General features: G+C 44.9%; 1 protein-coding gene across 3 annotated transcripts in view; it reads right to left on the bottom strand.

Annotated features, from left to right (window-relative positions):
* Window positions 1-437: 437 nt before the first annotated feature.
* The window catches only part of SH3RF1 (SH3 domain containing ring finger 1), a 174,834-nt gene continuing 158,777 nt past the window's right edge, over window positions 438-16,494 (bottom strand). For 2 of the 3 annotated variants that reach the window (XM_079773206.1, XM_079773207.1), the window contains exons 11-12: window positions 12,346-12,716; window positions 438-3,953 (exon numbers count right to left, since the gene is read on the bottom strand). In XM_079773206.1, coding sequence (XP_079629332.1) covers window positions 3,785-3,953; window positions 12,346-12,716 — 540 coding nt within the window. In that variant the 3' untranslated portion in view covers window positions 438-3,784. The remainder of the gene's footprint in view (window positions 3,954-12,345; window positions 12,717-16,494) is intronic. The other variant, XR_013813614.1, reaches the window with a different exon arrangement.

The following is a 16,494-nucleotide window of genomic DNA, read 5'->3' as shown; positions in this document are numbered from 1 at the left end:
CAACAGCTGTATTGCGGGGGTGTGGCATTAAGGCTAAAAGTGGTCCGACCCAACAATAACAGTATTGGATGACGGCTCCAAGATTAATGCCACTCGCTGCAGGTCCCTTCAACCTCGTTCCTGGGGATCTGGGTCGTTGCAGTACAATAGGAATTTGCATTGAGTGAAATCAAGGTGGTGCTTTTCAATGGGAAGAGCCACGTCAGAAAGTTATTAATAGGAAACACAAGAGAAACGTTCATTTGTAAACCAGAGGGAGGGTATTTTAAACTGCCACGATTCACAATGGTTGATTTCCACTCGGAGAGCTGTCCTGTCCCAGGTGATGTACTGCCAGGAACAAGCAAAGCCCCCAGCACGGCCACTCCAGCCAGGAGCTCACGGGAGGGAGGGAGCGGTGAGGCCTTGCTAAGCCTGGACGCTGGCTACTCTCTTCTGTAAGTATCCTCTCCATTACTGTGGTGGGTTGGCAAATTCTTTTTCCTGGAAAGGAGTCATTTCAATAGGATGCTACCTCGGTAAGGACACTAACTGGTTGAAAACATATTTCTAAAAACTTCACATGGATACACATAGTGAGCTGTACAACTTAGTGTATGGAAAACATGTTCTAAGCTTGAATTCTAATGATTAGAGTTCTGGAATGAAATATTCACCTGAACTTACAGAGGCAGGAAAAACGTCCTGTTGTCATTATGAACAGAAAACTAAATGCATAGCAGTTGGAAACATCACCTTACTTTGTTCCTTCTAAATCCAATTAGACCCCAGTAAAGGCATTACATGCATATACTCCAAGCGAGTGAGATGAAATATCTGAAACCAGAGATGAAAGTATATTAAAATAGCACGTTTCAAAACAGTGGCATGGTCTCCTTTGCTCCTCTTCACCCAGGGAGGTACTCAGAGCAGCAACCGGAAGAAACTAAATAATAATTGACTTGTCCAAGCGGTCACAGGGAGTTTTTTTTGGCAAAGCTATGATACAACCTAGAATTCCTGATTTTTCATTCTGATAAGTAATTTGATAGAAACTGAAAGTTAAAAGAGGAAAATATATATATTCTAATGGCATACATGGTCTTTCTAACCTTACGACTTGTTGGCCTTCCATGAAAGATTAAAACCACAGGTTATGTTCCCAGGCCTTGCTGAGGCCCACGGGTTACCACACAGTTGCTTGCAGGTCTGGTGCTCTTCCTATGGCTAAGACAAGAGTGCGAGCGGTCCAGACTATGCAGTCACCACAGCGAGGGGGCGGGAGCAGAAGGGTTACACTTGGTGAAACTCCACAAGCTCTAAAAGACTTTGAACTTCTTGGGGGAACTAACCAAAGAACGTTTGTTAGTTGGAGAGGTAAAATGTAGTAAAACCACCAAAACGATTATTGTAGGCATTTTCTGTTTGAGGTGCATGCAAAGAACTTTTATGAAGTAGAAACTAAGTACAATATGTCCCAGATTTAAAAAAAAAGAAAAAAGAAAAGAATTGTAAGGACGGACACAAGGGGCATGTAAAGGATGAACATCAAATTTTAATCTTGAACCTTTTCTCCAGTCTTCAAATTATTAACATGATAAATGGCAATTTAATCATCACCCTATCAATGTGTAACAAGACTTTGTTACAAAATCTCCATCTATTGTCTCCCCCCAAAACCAATAGAAAAACCCATACATTATATTATCTAAGTGATCTATTAACAGATGAAATTTTAACCAACTTCATACCAGGAAACTATTAACAGAGGTACTTCAATCACATAGCTTAAAATATGGAGAAAAGACAGGTAAAAAATTATCTTAACCTGTAGTAGTCTTTTTACTTTTTAAAATTTTTATAAAATACACTAATTTCCCAAAATAAAGAATATTATGACACATTGGTGTCAACTTACACAGATGAAAGCTGATAGCAGCTTTTTTTTCCTAACTAAAGTTCATCTCACCAAACCTTTATATATTACATGAATATCCAAGTATTTTTTTAAAAAAATTCAACACACAGGAACATAATGTACAGTGTCTTATAAAAAAATGGTTAATTTAGGAATGATTTTCATTTCAACCACATCATATATCTTTTTAAGACCATGAAACCTCCTGCTGTTGCAAGAGGACTTCTCTGTTCATGTTTCTATTTCCCGGTTGTAATTCTTAAAAGTAAGAAATAAAAAGGTTTTTGTGTGTGTTTGCTCATGAGGAAACTGTGGCAATGATTTCATTCACTCCCAGGCTGTCTTCCCTCCTTTTGTTTTTTTTTAGGACTACTCAGACCCACGACTGCGTGGCACGGGAATGAAATGGGAGGAAGAGGCCGATGACGTCAAAGGACGGATATAAAAAGACAGGCTCAGCTGGATCCCGCCACAATTGTAAGGTGTGGGCACCCTCCCTCGTGCCGAGCCTCCCAGGGCTGCGGGAGAAGTGACAGCAGCGGCCTCCTGGCTCACCCTTGACATCCCTCCGCAGCCGGGAGCACGGATAAAGGCCCGTTTTCACTAATGACTTGTGTCACGGCTGACGGATACCTTGGCCAGGGAGAGGGGGAGTGCACTCAGAGACATCGGTCAGCAGTGGCTTTGGGGGTCGGAAAAAAGGAGTACTGTTTATTTTCCAGCTCCTGCATCGGTCAATTCCGAGCACAAACTCACCTCGACAGGAAATTGCAATGAAATATACAGACCATGCACAGCAGAGATTCCTGTGGGAACCAACCCAGCCACATGCACACATGGGAGAGGACTCACGATGGGTGTATGTAAACGTTTCACAGTGTTTCTCATAGCCACTGACTTCCGCACGGGTGCATCACGGACCACCACTACCTCACAAACGCTTCACTGTGTCCTGGGCATGCAGACCACTCAAGGCAAAACGGGCACATGACATTTCACAGCCATTCTCGGACAGGAGTCCAACCTCAGATTTCCCAACTGCCCACCAATGAAATCAAGCTGCTTCTCTTATAAAACTAAATAGATTTCTGAATACATTTTTGTTGTTGTTCAAGGGTTGTGCTTTACTCTTCCTGATCGCTTCATTGATTTCACGCTAGGAAAATTAAAAAAACCCATAAAATTAAATCGAGGACTAGGTCTTAAGGCGATTCCTGACCAAACCAGAAAGACAAGCCATCGTCAACGTCTCTTTTCTCAAGTTTCTGTCTCCCAACCCCAGGCCCTTATTGGTACTGATTCAGTTGCACGTTGTGGTTTCCCAAAGAGGAAAACCAAATCAGAGAACTGGCATTTCTGTCTTCAAAAAGAAGAAGAAAAAAAAAAAAAGGCAAAAAAAATATCAGTGTGGGAAGGGGGAGTTCATTCTCTGTTAAAAAGAATCTCTTGCTCTCAACAGGAGAGAATCCAGCTTCTCCTTAGCTATCATTTCATAAATTAATAATTCCTTAAAATCATAACCCAAAGAATTGATCCATAACGAGAAAAATTCAAGTTTAAAACAGCAAATAAATTAGTTAAGCCTTGTAAACAATTGTCCGTTTTAGCTATATATCTTTAAAAAAACAACAACAACAGTTTCTCTGTGTAGTCAATCAGACAGTACAAGGCACACCTTCCTCATCCGAATCCGGAGTGACAAAACCCACAACCACGCTCTCGTCACGCCGCTTGCAGGTCTCCATGTGTTGGGGCCCTGGGGTCACCCGCCCGTCCTCCGCTCGTCTCCCAGCCACCTAGAAGTCCACCGATGTGCTCTTTCCGTGACACTGCGCTGTGCTCTCTTGTGGAGTGACAGGATGTGAGGCCTTCCCGAGGTGAGTCCCCTCAGATGTTCTCCACAAAGCTTCCTGGGAAAAGGCCAGTTTTCCCATTGCGTTGCAACGTGCCTTTGAACCAGCCGTCCTCTCGTTTTTTATGAACAAACACAATGTCTCCCTCCTTAAGTTCAAGTTCGGCCTCGCTCTGCGGAGGGTAGGACACCACCACCCTGTGCCTAGAAAGGAGAGAGAGATTTTAGGGAAGGCCCTCCCGAGCAGTGGCAAGAACGGTGTGCACAGCAGAAGGGGAAGCGGCATGGGTCTTGTTGATAATGTCTGTAAAGCCGCTCAGGATACAGCTGTGCTCTGTGAAGCAGGGACTTGGTGCTGACGGTCTGGATATGCTGAATGGCCCACTATGGGTGACCCGGACTGCTTTATATGAATGCCCTTGACAGAGAGCCATCTTGTCCCCCTCAAACGTGTATAGCACAGAAGAAAAATCGTATTCCATTTCCCTGGAGGAAATGGCCTGTCCTTCTCTTCTCTCAAGAAGAAAGGAGTGGATTTATTGGACTGCGGACACTGGAGGCGCCAGCGCTCCCCGCTCGGCCTGCCTCAGGCCCAGCGGCTGTGCCCGGCCTCTCCGTCATGCTGTAAGCTCGGAGTGGCCGGGCTCGGGCCTGCCTTCTGGACTGGGGTCTCCAAGGCGGCCTCTCTGTGGCCCCGACATTGGGGCTTGACGGGGGCGAGGCAGCAAATCTAAGGAAGCTCACCTGCTTTACACACTCACATTCTCCCTCGGGCAGGTTGTCCTAAGGCCTAGGCAGGGAGGGGAAGACTGTGGCCACAAGTTCAGTCCAACACTGTCAGGAACAAGGCTGACACTGGGCTCTCTCTTAGTGCAGTAACTGTGTCTGCTTCTCCACTGGCCCCCACTCCCCTCAGCAGGAAAAGGAGTCATTATCACTTAGAAACCCCAGAAGCCCTGCCGATTCAATGTTATCTACCCTATTTCCACGCTCCTTGGTCTCCACTTCTGCAAAATGATGGTTAGCAGCCACGGAAGCCAGAAAAAGGGGATGGAGGGGCGTGTTTTATGCTCTATACCTTTTTTTTAAATCCTCACCCGAGGATATTTTTTTCCATTGATTTCTAGAGAGAGCGGAAGGAAGGGATGAGGGGGGAGAGAGAAACATCGAAGTCAGAGAGACGTATCGATTGGTTGCCTCCCGCACGTGCCCCTACTGGGGCTGGGGAACCCGCAACCCCGGTACATGACCTTGACCAAGAATCGAACCCGCAACCCTTTGGTCGGTGGGCCGGCGCTTTAACCACTGAGCCACACCAACCAGGGCTATGCTCTATATCCTTTTAATCCTTTTTATTTTCCCAGCGTTAACGCTCCCCTTCACACCTCTCCTGCTTTTCCCAACCAAAGGGGGGAAATGGTGGGGCATGGTAGTCAGCCTCCAAGCTGGCCCCCGGGAGCCTTGCCCCCTGGTAGTCACATCTAACGTAGCCTCCTCCCACCATGATGGTGACACACGGTGTGAGCAGTAATACACCGAGAAATGACCGTGTGTGACTTTGGAGGCTAGGTCATACAAGGCATGTGGCTTCTATTTTACTCTTTCTTGGATCATGGGCTCTGGGAAAAAGCAAGCTGCCATGCTGTGATAAAATCCATCATCCCTATGGAGAGGACCACATGGTGGGTGCCTGAGGTCTCTTCCCCAAAACCAAAACTAGCTCGCCTATAGTGATGTGAGTGGGCCACCGTGAAAGGCAGTCCCAGCCCAGGCAGGCCGTCAGATGGCTGTAGCTCAGGCTGACATCTGGGGTGTGATCTCGAGAAATATCCTAAGCTAGAGCCACCCAGATAAGCTGCTCCCAACTTCCCAACCCACACAAACTGTGAGGTAATAAATGTGTATTGCTTTAAGCCACTAAGTTTTGGGGGTAATTTGTTACACAGCAGTAGATTATAGGACCCTCTCTTGACTGTAAGTAAATAATGTTATGGCTTAAAACATGACCAGCAGAACAAATTCTATACACTGCTCCCAAACCCATAAAACCCATCGGAGCCTAGCCCTTTCAGAAGATTGCTAGTTTCACCGGTCTCCTACCCATAAGAAACAGAACCTATTCTCATTAAGAAGGACCATAGGGAGAGTCCCAGGCGATTGCTCTATTAAAAAGGCATCTCTGCAAAGGTCTAGTGGCTGCCCAAACAATTCCAGAGCTACTTTGGGCAACAGAGCAAATTATCCTCCAAGACGGAAGCAAACGCACAGCAAGGAGGCTGGCTTGTTGTTCCTTAAAAAAGGTTCAATTCAAACATGAATATTTATAGACAACAAGGCTTAGGGTTCAATCAAACATGGGCTGAGGGCAAAGGTATGGCATTGGGGAGAGAGGCCTGGCCTGGAGTCTGACACAGCCATAAGGTCATTTGGAGCAGATTGACGTTGGGCCAATTATCTCAGGTGTCTTGGTCTCAGTTTCCTTGTCTGTAGAGTAGGACTGTAGTGAGTTAAACAGGTGTTATCACGTAATGTAGTGAGATCATCTGTGTGATGCTCACATAGTTCACACTCCAGCATGATCATTCGGCCAAAGCAGGCAGGGGCCTGGCGCTCCAAGGAGGTGAAGAATGGGCCCGTCAGTAGCTGGCCACCGCTACGCAAGAAACAGACTCAACACAACCTAAAGGAAGCCTGCCTGATAATGAGACTTGACAAACTTTAGAATGGTGTACTTTAAGGTTTTGGAATTCTTTCTAATCCTTTACATCTATAAAAGCAAGACCAATACCTTCTCTGACTTCTCTGAAGGCAGGGATCCAAATGAGATTTCTCACGTCTGTTGCCAACATGCTAAAAATCCATGTAAAAAGCAATGTAAACAACTGCCATTTGAGGAAAGTTAAAATTTAAGCAAAGCTTTAAAATTCTGGGGGGAATAAAGTGCACAAGTGACTCAGATCCCATTCAGAGTAGATGTGTGATGAAATGTGCTCCCCACCAGTTCTGCCTTCAAGGGAAAATGAAACAAAAATAGTTCTCGAAAAACTTGAAGTGAATTAGATGAATATTTGCATTTTACAAAATGCACTAAACCAATTTTGTCAACATTCTTTTCAACTAGAACTGCTGCTGGGCTAAGAACATAATCTTCCTGCTCCGTTCCCAGGGGAAGCACATTTTCGCTGCTAAGTTCTAAGCCTCTGGGGGGTGGAAGGAGACACCATGTGCATAATGGAAACTGTGACACAGCCTGATTGCATGAAGACTCCCAGGTGCAGCAGGCACAGACTCTCCTTAGACATCGTCCAGCTCCGATTCTGGCCCGGAGCCTTATGAGGTAGTTTGCATACAGATTTCTAATACGAACTCTTAAAGCCAAATCTGGGCACAACTGGTCAGCCCTCTCAGGCACAGAGAGGGTTTGCCAAGTAGAAAGTTTACAGACCAACAAACAGATGTGAGGCACAGCTGTGGCGGCCCTCCCCGTCTGCTGCTGCACCCTGAGCCTCACTCGGATCATGCTTGTCTTCAGTGGGAGAGGGCTTTTGGGAAGGTCTGAACCTCAGGAGTCAAAGACTTCTCTCCCATGACCTCCATGGGACCTGCTGATCCACCCTCAAAATCTGTACCCCATCCGTTCCTCTTTATGGTCATGGCCACCATCATTTGTGGACGAACTCATTACCTTCCACCTGGTCAAACAACCTACCTGTCCTCCCTGCCTCAAATCTCTTCTGGTCCCCATTCCATTCTACACTGAACACATTCATTTCCTTAACTGTCAACTCCATTTGCAGCTACCTGTCGCTCAAAAATCGTTCCCATCTTCTCATTGCCTGCCAGGTTAATCCTCAGGCCCTCAATGACCCGGCCTCCTCTTCATAGCTGTAGTTACTATTATCTCCATGAACGTACCAAACACTTGTCTAAACCTGAACATGTCCCCCAAATATGACCTTTACCTCCCCCACTCCATACCTTGGCTCATGGGTTGTAGTGAGTTAAATAGGCATTAACTCACTGGGAACTCCCTTTGAGGACCTCTCTGCCTATCCAGACCCAATCAGGCTCTCCAATTCTCCCCTGTGAAACCTTCTCAAGCCCCACGACTGGAAGTAATTTCATGCTTGACCAGATTCCAGAGGCCTCATGTATGTTTTTTAATGCATTTGGCCCCGTCTACATGGTATTATTGCCATCTACATCCCTATCACATTTATTCTACTAGACCAGTGATGGGCAACCTTTTGAGCTTGGTGTGTCAAACTTCGCCAAAAAACTGAGCATAACTCGGGTAGTGTGTCACTTTGAGGAAAAAACATTATTTCGCAAATGTTTCATCCTCAGGAGCAGCAAATGTTTCATCCTCGGCATGCAGTCGCCTCAGTGGCTGCGTGTCATCAGAAATGGCTACGCGTGTCAGTGCTGACACGCGTGTCATAGGTTCGCCATCACTGTACTAGACGGTAAGCTGCCTGAGGGGTGAGATGATGGTAATTCACTTGTCTCACACTACTTAGCACAGCACATATGATAATTCTTAATAAGCATGCTGAATGACAAAAAAGAAAGGCCTCATTATACAGCAAAACTACTTTTTAAAATGTATAAAGCTCCTTAAAAAGGAATGAAATTCTGACACATAGTACACAACATGGATGAACCTTGAAATATTATGCTAAGTAAAATAAGCCACACAGAAAAGGATAATATCGCCCAATTTCACGCATCCACAGACTAGTCAAGCTCATAGAGACAGAAAGTAGAAGTTGGTTGACGGGGGCTGGGAGAGGGGGTGGAGAGTTAGTGTTTAATGGGCGCAGAGTTTCAGTTTAAGATGAAACTGTTTAAGATGATGGAAGAGTTCTAGAAATGGATCGTGGCGATGGTTATACAACATTGTGGAAGTACTTAATGCCACTGAATTTGAAACGGAAGGAATGGCATATTTTATGTATATATTTTTATCACGATGTTAAAAATGAATGAATGAGTGAATAAAAATAATGGAAAGATTAGAGAAAAACGATACTGTGGTTGTTGCAAAGTACCCGCTGCTCCCTTTGAACGGAGCCCTGGGAGGCAGTGTGGCTCACAGACGCCGCCGTGGATGGGCCTCTTTGTGGCTGGTGGACCCTGGCTCAGTTTCTGGCGACTGTGTCCGTGTGGAATGGGAGGAACAGAGGTTTGTTATGTGAAGAAGTCCCACTGACTTCCCAAGGCCCATCTTCCTGGTTTGGGCTGTGGTGTTCTGGCTTCGATCTAAATGGGCACTTGCAATCTTTATTAGTGTACGTTTTCCGTTTCCTTTACTTTTTCTGGCCTCTCTTGCATACTCTGTAGTTGATACATTTTTGTTTCTAATCTCCCCTGGTATAGCCCAAATTGGGTCCCCGGTGGCTCTGGGAAGCATCCGCCCATCACCCTGGTCTGGGTGGGTAACCATTCACTGCTTTCTGTTAGTTGCTATAACAATCGAACAGCCAATTAAGTATTTTACTAGCAAAACCATACCAGCTCTCTCGGCAGTTTGCTTGCAGTCCAAGCAAATGATGTCCATTGCTTCACCCTGTGGGTTCAATGTCACTGACTCAAATTGATCATGCTGGTGAAGCCGGCTGCCTTTCTGTAAATCCAACTCTATCCAATTTGTATGTTTCCAAGTATTTTCGTTTAATCCCTGATCAAAGATCACAGGTTCTTTTCGAATTTAGGAGACGGGCTTACAGGTATGTGGTTATCAATTTAATTCCTAAACTTAAAAATATACACAGAGATGACGTGCTGTGTCTCCTTAAGCCCTTTATTTGTGTGGTTTTTAGAAGACAAAATAAAGCTGTCACATATGCTTTCTTTTATTTGCCGTCTCTTCTGAAATAATTTAATTTCCACTTTCTGTTTGCAATTTCTGATTATTTTTTCCTCAATCCGTCTAAAATAGAGCCCAAAATACTTGCTCTATTATTTTTGCTGTCATCAATTATACATTTGCTGCCTCTGGGACAGAGCGTTATTTCTTGCTTGTTTCCTTCCGTCTCTCGGACAAACACAAAAGAATCCTTTAGTTCCTCAGAGAATCCTCTCAGCCGACACCAGGACCTGTCAGCACACCTCAAGGTCCCTCCTTCCTCACTGTGAGACTCTTTTAGTCGTCCTGTCACGCGGAGGCTTCCTTCTCTGACAGACAGCACTGGCTGCCCTAGTCACAGTCGTTTCCTCTAGATCAATGGGACACGGTCAGGGTTTGAGAAGAAACTGTACGCTTGTTCTCATTATAATCTGCAGCTGGGTCCTATCTCGCACTGTGCCAATACTATCCATTGAAAAAGAGTTCCATGAAATTTTATCAGTAAAAATTCTACCTAGAGAACCACAGGCATTCTGTACTCTGTCAGGGCAGGAGTTGTGGATATTTAGATTGTGAATCAAGGAATCTAGGATCCCGAAACTCTTTCTGAATCATACTGGTGGGAAAGTTCATTTTTCCTTCATGTTTAGCATTAAGCACTTGTGTGCTGAAAGTTTTGAAATATCAAAATGATACAGTTGGCAAAACATTTCATTCCCAGTGAATAAATGGGATGTTTCCCCCTACTACTTGTTTCCACACGTTTTTCCCTTCGTTGTTATAGCCAGGCAGACCTAAGACTCCAAGTTAAATAAATATTATCGCCATCGTGGTAGGAAGGCAAAGGGGCTGTGAAAAGCGGGTCAGGCTACAGCATTTAATATTCCACTGAACATGTGGGTTATAAAAATATAAACTTGGGCAGAAATCTTCCCCAAAGGCCCCTTTCCTACTTGTAAAAATGGGAATGGTCCTATAAAAAACAGTGCAGAGAATTCCAGCGTGTCTGTGCCCATCTGTCCCAGCATCAAAGTCTCCGCGTTCCCCTTTCTGATGTGCGTCCCGCACTCCCTGAACCGCCATCACCTGTCTGTTCCCCTTTTCAGACGCACTGAACAGCGGGAGCCTGCTGTTCCAAATAGGCTCCTCTCAGAGGAAGGGGCTGGAATGCAGAGGCCACGGAGATGGAGGACATCTGGCGACTGAAAAGGATCCCATAAAAGGGGGCGGGAGAGCGGTGCCCGGGCCAGTGCCAAGGGAGAGTCTGGGCAAAGTGAATGAGCACTCAGAACAGTCACACAAACACCACAAATGACAGGAGAAAGAAGAGAGTGATTCAAGGCATGAAGGGAAAACTGCAGCTCAATGCCTGGGGCTGGGGAGAGGAGGAGCCTTTGTGGCCAAAAGAAAGTAAACAAGTCGCTGGACTCACTCCAGGCACAGTTGCTCCGTCCCTGGAAAGCAGAGGGAGGTTGCAGAAAAAGAGGCTACTGTCAGAATCAAGGAGGGCGCGAATTCAGGACAAAACCCCAAAGCTTCACCAAGAGCACAGCAGATGAGGGGAAAGACAGGATGATTTCGTTGATGGGAAAAAACTGGTTTTATAAGGATTACAATTACAGAAAATTATCCCACCTCACTATAAAAACACACAATAAGTTGTGTACTTTGTACTTAATGCACATAGGTTGTTTGAAGTTTATTCTTTTGCAGTTTATTTATGGGTGTAAAAAATATATATATGAATGAAGGCTTCAGATTTGGGTGGGTACAAATGTTCATCTGAAATACCGAGTTAGGTGCACTGAAGTCATTTTAAAGTGTAACACTTGGATAGTAAGATTTTGGATCCTCAATAGGAAATGCTACCTAAAAGGCAACACCTCCACAAATGAGAAATCTGCTTTGCTTGTGAAATGCAAGTCCACAGGGCCTAACGCTTATAGAAACAATGAACCAGATGACACTCTTCGAAAAAAATGTTTATATATTTATGCGTTATGTGAAAACAGTCCGCTATTTTTAGTGTATTTCATGATGTTTTCCTGTGGAACCAACAGTGCTTCATTTTCAGTTCATAGAATCCTAGCAGATATTTGTCTGACCAAGTATATTTTCCTTCCTAATGCACTCCTAGACCCCCAGTGACTGTATCCAACAGAACTGCTCACATCTGTAATAGTTGTTCAAGGCCAGAATCCCTCAAACAGGGTTCATTGCTCGGAGTGTAGCTGAGCCAAGTCACTGGGTCCAGAGAGGTGGCAGGTCTCGAGAACAGAGCCACTCTCTCCTGGCTCAGGAAGAGTAAAAAGAGAATCCTCCTAGTTGGCGGAATTCTCCGGTTGCTTTACAAGCAGCAGGTACTAGTAAAAAAAGGCAAAGGATGACACACTAGGGCGCCATTGCTGGCGACTGAAGAGAAGCAAGAAGAAGGAACAGATATGAACCAGTCTCCGGTGACTGACGAATTTCATCCAGGTACCGTTCTGGATTGGTTGGCTGGAGAAAATACACAAAAAGGCGGCGGGAGGCCTACACCCAGGAAAGACACACAGGAAGGAAAAGCAGGGACTAGAGCATGTTCCAGCAAGTGGTAAAAGAAAGCCAATGCTTGGTTGTTATTACATACTTAGTTTAAAAAAACGGAGAGGAGGATGTGGGAAAATACCTTAAATGTCAGGATAAATATTCCAGCACAAAGCTTGCCACGCATTTCTTAGTTTTCTGCTGGAAAAGCACTGAACTCACCTTTCGCAAACAACAGGCCTAGACTCATTCATGACCGAGCCCAGGGAGGAGCACGGCTGTCGAGGAGGTGGAGCGATGGGGACGGCGGAGTCCAGGGAGCTAGTCTTTCGGTGAAGGACCTCCTGGGCCAGAGCGGCTCCCACAGCCACTGCCTGGGCGGGACCATCTCCATCCATGGGGCAGGAGCCCGCCCTGCCGTGGGCGCCCCCTAGCGGCAGCTCGGGACCCACCGCTCCCTGCAGAGGCAACTCGCTGCTGCTGCCACCGCCACCCAGCTCCACTTCCAGGGTGGGTGAGGCTGGAGGGGACACTCGGGGCTTCCGTTTGGTGGAGGCGCCAGAAAGCAACTTCAACAAACCCTTTCTTTCTTTCTAGAAAAAAAAAAAGAGAAAAAAAGAAAGTGCATTAGTTGAAAACTGACAGTAACATTGCATTATAATCTATAGGGCACTACAGTTTCAACTTTTGGTTTGATCTTTTAATATTGTTCCTGTGGCTATTTGGTTACCCATGATCTACCTGTCAATTCTGAGTGGTATTAACCCAACCATTTGCTTCTCTTTCTTCTCCTTTTCTGCCTGCAAGTTTTTACTTGTTTGGGGCATTCCATTGTTCATCCCTATCTTCTACTGAGGCAGGATAAGCAGGTAAAAAAAGATGTAAAACAAAAAAACTCACCGATTCACCTCTCAGGCGTGGTGAAGGCAGAAGCAGATATTTTTAGGACAAAATGGAGATCTCCGATTATGGATTTAATTCCCTGAAATTTGGCCTATCCTGTCTCTAGTTCTTGCATGCTGAATTAAACACAAACCTAATCGCATTTTACTCTCTACCCGCAGACTTGACTTCTTATATTTATCATAGTGATGTCTTGATCAGAGTTAAAGGCTAACCTACTTCTCACATGCCATCTTTATAAAATTTAACAAGCCCCAAACCAGAAGTCAAACCATTTCTATTGTACAAGTACCTCCTTGTTCAGAAAGCCAAAAAAAAAAAAAAAAATCTACAAAAAGTTAAAGAAAGCTTCAGTACAATGAAAACCACTGTGTGTCTCTTTTTGCAAGTAAATGTACAAATAAGAATTTTCCCCAGCAATAGCCCTCCACAGAAGCTATCTGTTGAATCTCTGTCTCTTCTGACATCTTTGCTCTTTGCTCCTCTCAGAAAACCAGATCTTAACCAGCTCCCCTTCATCCCCAAGCCTTAAATGTCAATGTTCTTTTTTTTTTAAGAAAAATACTTTTTGATTGATTTTAGAGAGAGAGGAAAGGAGAAGGAAGAGAGAGAGTAACATCAATGAGAGAGAAACATGGAGTGGCTACCTCCTGCATGCCCCCTACTGGAGACTGAGCACTGTCATGTGCCCTGACCAGGAATCGAACCATGACCACTCGGTGCACAGGGCAAAGCTCAACCAACTGAGCCACACCGGCCAGGGCTCAATGATCTTTCTGATGACGAAACATAGGTAACAACCATCATTTTAAACTGTTTTACTAAGATGTCAGCTATGTCATAAAGTCCTCTGAATGGAAACATGACTTGAAAATAAAACATTTCCTATAGAAGCAATTCTTCAGAAAACTCTATAGACAAGTTGGAATTATTAAGGTCCACTAGTAGAAAAATAGAATTATGAGATATAACAACGAGATATAACAACGAGAAATTTTTCTTGGGAATATGAGTTAGGTCATACCCAGTGGAAATCCATTGGGGAAAAGAGTTCGACTCCATAATGACACAGTTCCATTCGACCCCAAATGGCAGGAAAAAAGGAAGCAACAAACATAATCATTTATCAGACAACGAAAGGCACCTGGGGAGACCGCGCCACAGGCCCGTTTACCGCCCTAACGTGCTGTGCTCACAGTATGCGCTGACTCATGGGTCAGAAACAGAGGGAGGGGCAAGACGGTGGGAGTGCAGTCCATGCCCAATGCAGGCCGCAGACAAGAAGAGCCAATCCATCGACTGTGGACCCCCTTTCTCCCCACCCCAGCCAGAGGAAGACTCCTTTGCGTTTCTCTTTAAGGTCCGGCCTCAACATACCCTTCCTAGCTATTGCTTCATGTAACTCACTTCACATTCGCCAACAGCTTACTCTATGCGTTCCAGTAAATGAGCCTATAAAGTTGGACGACCTGCTTGAGGGCAGTGCCTGGAGCTCATACACCCGTGCATCACACCCAGTGCCTGCCTGGTACAGAGCCCGGCACCTCCTGAGCCGAGGGGCCAAGACCAAAAGAGCATGAGGCAGGTGGGAGGAAGGGAAAATATTTAGCTCATCCCAGGGCTAAAGAAGGAAGGGGATGTTTTTGGGTCATCCAGTGGCGATAAAGACTTCCCTCTACACAATGGCCAATGAAGTGGGCTGGTGGGAGCCTGTTGGAGCTGCTGCCACACTTCTTTAAGGAGCCTGAGGTCTGGGGGGCCTGGAATGGGCAGGGAAAGAATACCATTCACTGGCTCCAGGTCTAAAGCAGCAGTCAGCCTCCGCTTCCAGCTGTTTCTGCCAGGATGCAGGAAAGCACTCTCTAATCCCCGGACCCCCACGGACCTACTGAGAACATCAAGTCCATTGATAAACTGCAATCTCAGCAAGCCTCGGCTAAAAATGTTTCTTAAAAGCTCAGTCTGGGTACTCAGAAAAATACCAGTTAACTGAAGGGAGCCCAGGGAACAGCCTCTAAAGTGATTAAGAAGAAAGATGACTTGGTTCATCTAAAATGATTAAACACATTAAATACAGATTGCGTTAATGGCTTCTCGGGATGTGTTCTCACCATCGGCCGCTGCCGATGATCCGAGGAGCAGACGGTGGAGGATTAGGTGCTGTCTCGGGGTGCGCGGGTAGGGGCTGGGTAGTCACACGGCAAAGATGATGCCCTGTTCTCAGATGCTGTGCTTTTATTATCATATTCCGACGTTTTCTATGTGAGCAGAACAATGTGCACATGAAAGAGATTATTTTGCACACTCAGATACTTATCATCTCCGGGCGCCTTTGTTTTTTTCAAAATCCAGGGGCAGAAAACTACAGATGAATTAATAAAGACTACATCTCAGCAAAGCATTTTTTTAAATGTAATGTGAGCATGCATAAAAAACGGAGGGCATATCTTTCAACATAAACCTTAATAATTCTTCTCTTGTGGGTTTCCCAAGAAATTATTCGTAGATGAAATAATGTTATGGTCATCATTTTCTCGTCAGAAGATTTGATGATTTAAAATGGCTTTGCCCTAACTGGTTTGGTTCAGTGGATAGAGCATCAGCCTGTGGACTGAAGGGTCCCAGGTTCAATTCTGGTCAAGGGCATGTACCTTGGTTGTGGGTACATCCCCAGTAGGGGGTGTGCAGGAGGCAGCTGATTGATGTTTCTCTCTCATCAATGTTTCTAACTCTCTATCTCTCTCTCTTCCTCTCTGTAAAAAATCAATAAAATATATTTAAAAATAAAATAAAATGGCTTCTCAGACAAAACAACAACAACAACAAAACGGGGCGGGGGAAAGAACTATTTGGGTCAGAAAATAACCACCAGATAACAGAAAGAATAATTTTTACATGTAACATTAATTTCTGAACATCAACTTATTAACTTTCTATTAGTCACATGACAAAAAATGAGTACAATATGGGAAACATCAAGTCAAAGCTCCTTCCCAAGCAAAAATAAATTTCATACAGCAATAGCCAATTAACCACACTCTATCCGAGTCTTATTCCTTTCCTTGACCTCAGATGTACAGAGAGAGTAGCAAAAGGTAAATAGTCTTCCAGGCCACTAGTCATTGAAAATCTATGCAGTCAGACTCCCAATAATCCGAGTCACTTTCCTTAGGTAAGGAATTTCAAAAACTTAATTCATATGATTGTCTATTAACAATCACTCATTCTCTTAACAGATATGACTGTCATGTATGAACCAACAATGTGCCAGTCTCTGGGAATACAGTAGTGGGCAAGACAACAAGCAGTTCACATTCTCTAGACAGACACCATCATGGCTGTGAAACTGGTGCTCTGTAGAAAAATAAAGCAGGGTCAGGGGAGAAAGAATGACTGGGGGCGTGGGGGGCTGTTGTCTGGAGGCGGAAGGGTAGGAGAGGAGGCAGGAAAGCATTTTTTTTTAAAGTG

The sequence above is a fragment of the Cnephaeus nilssonii genome (assembly GCF_951640355.1).
Source record: "Cnephaeus nilssonii genome assembly, chromosome: 5".
Taxonomy (NCBI): domain Eukaryota; kingdom Metazoa; phylum Chordata; class Mammalia; order Chiroptera; family Vespertilionidae; genus Cnephaeus; species Cnephaeus nilssonii.
This window is presented reverse-complemented; position numbering and strand designations above follow the sequence as displayed.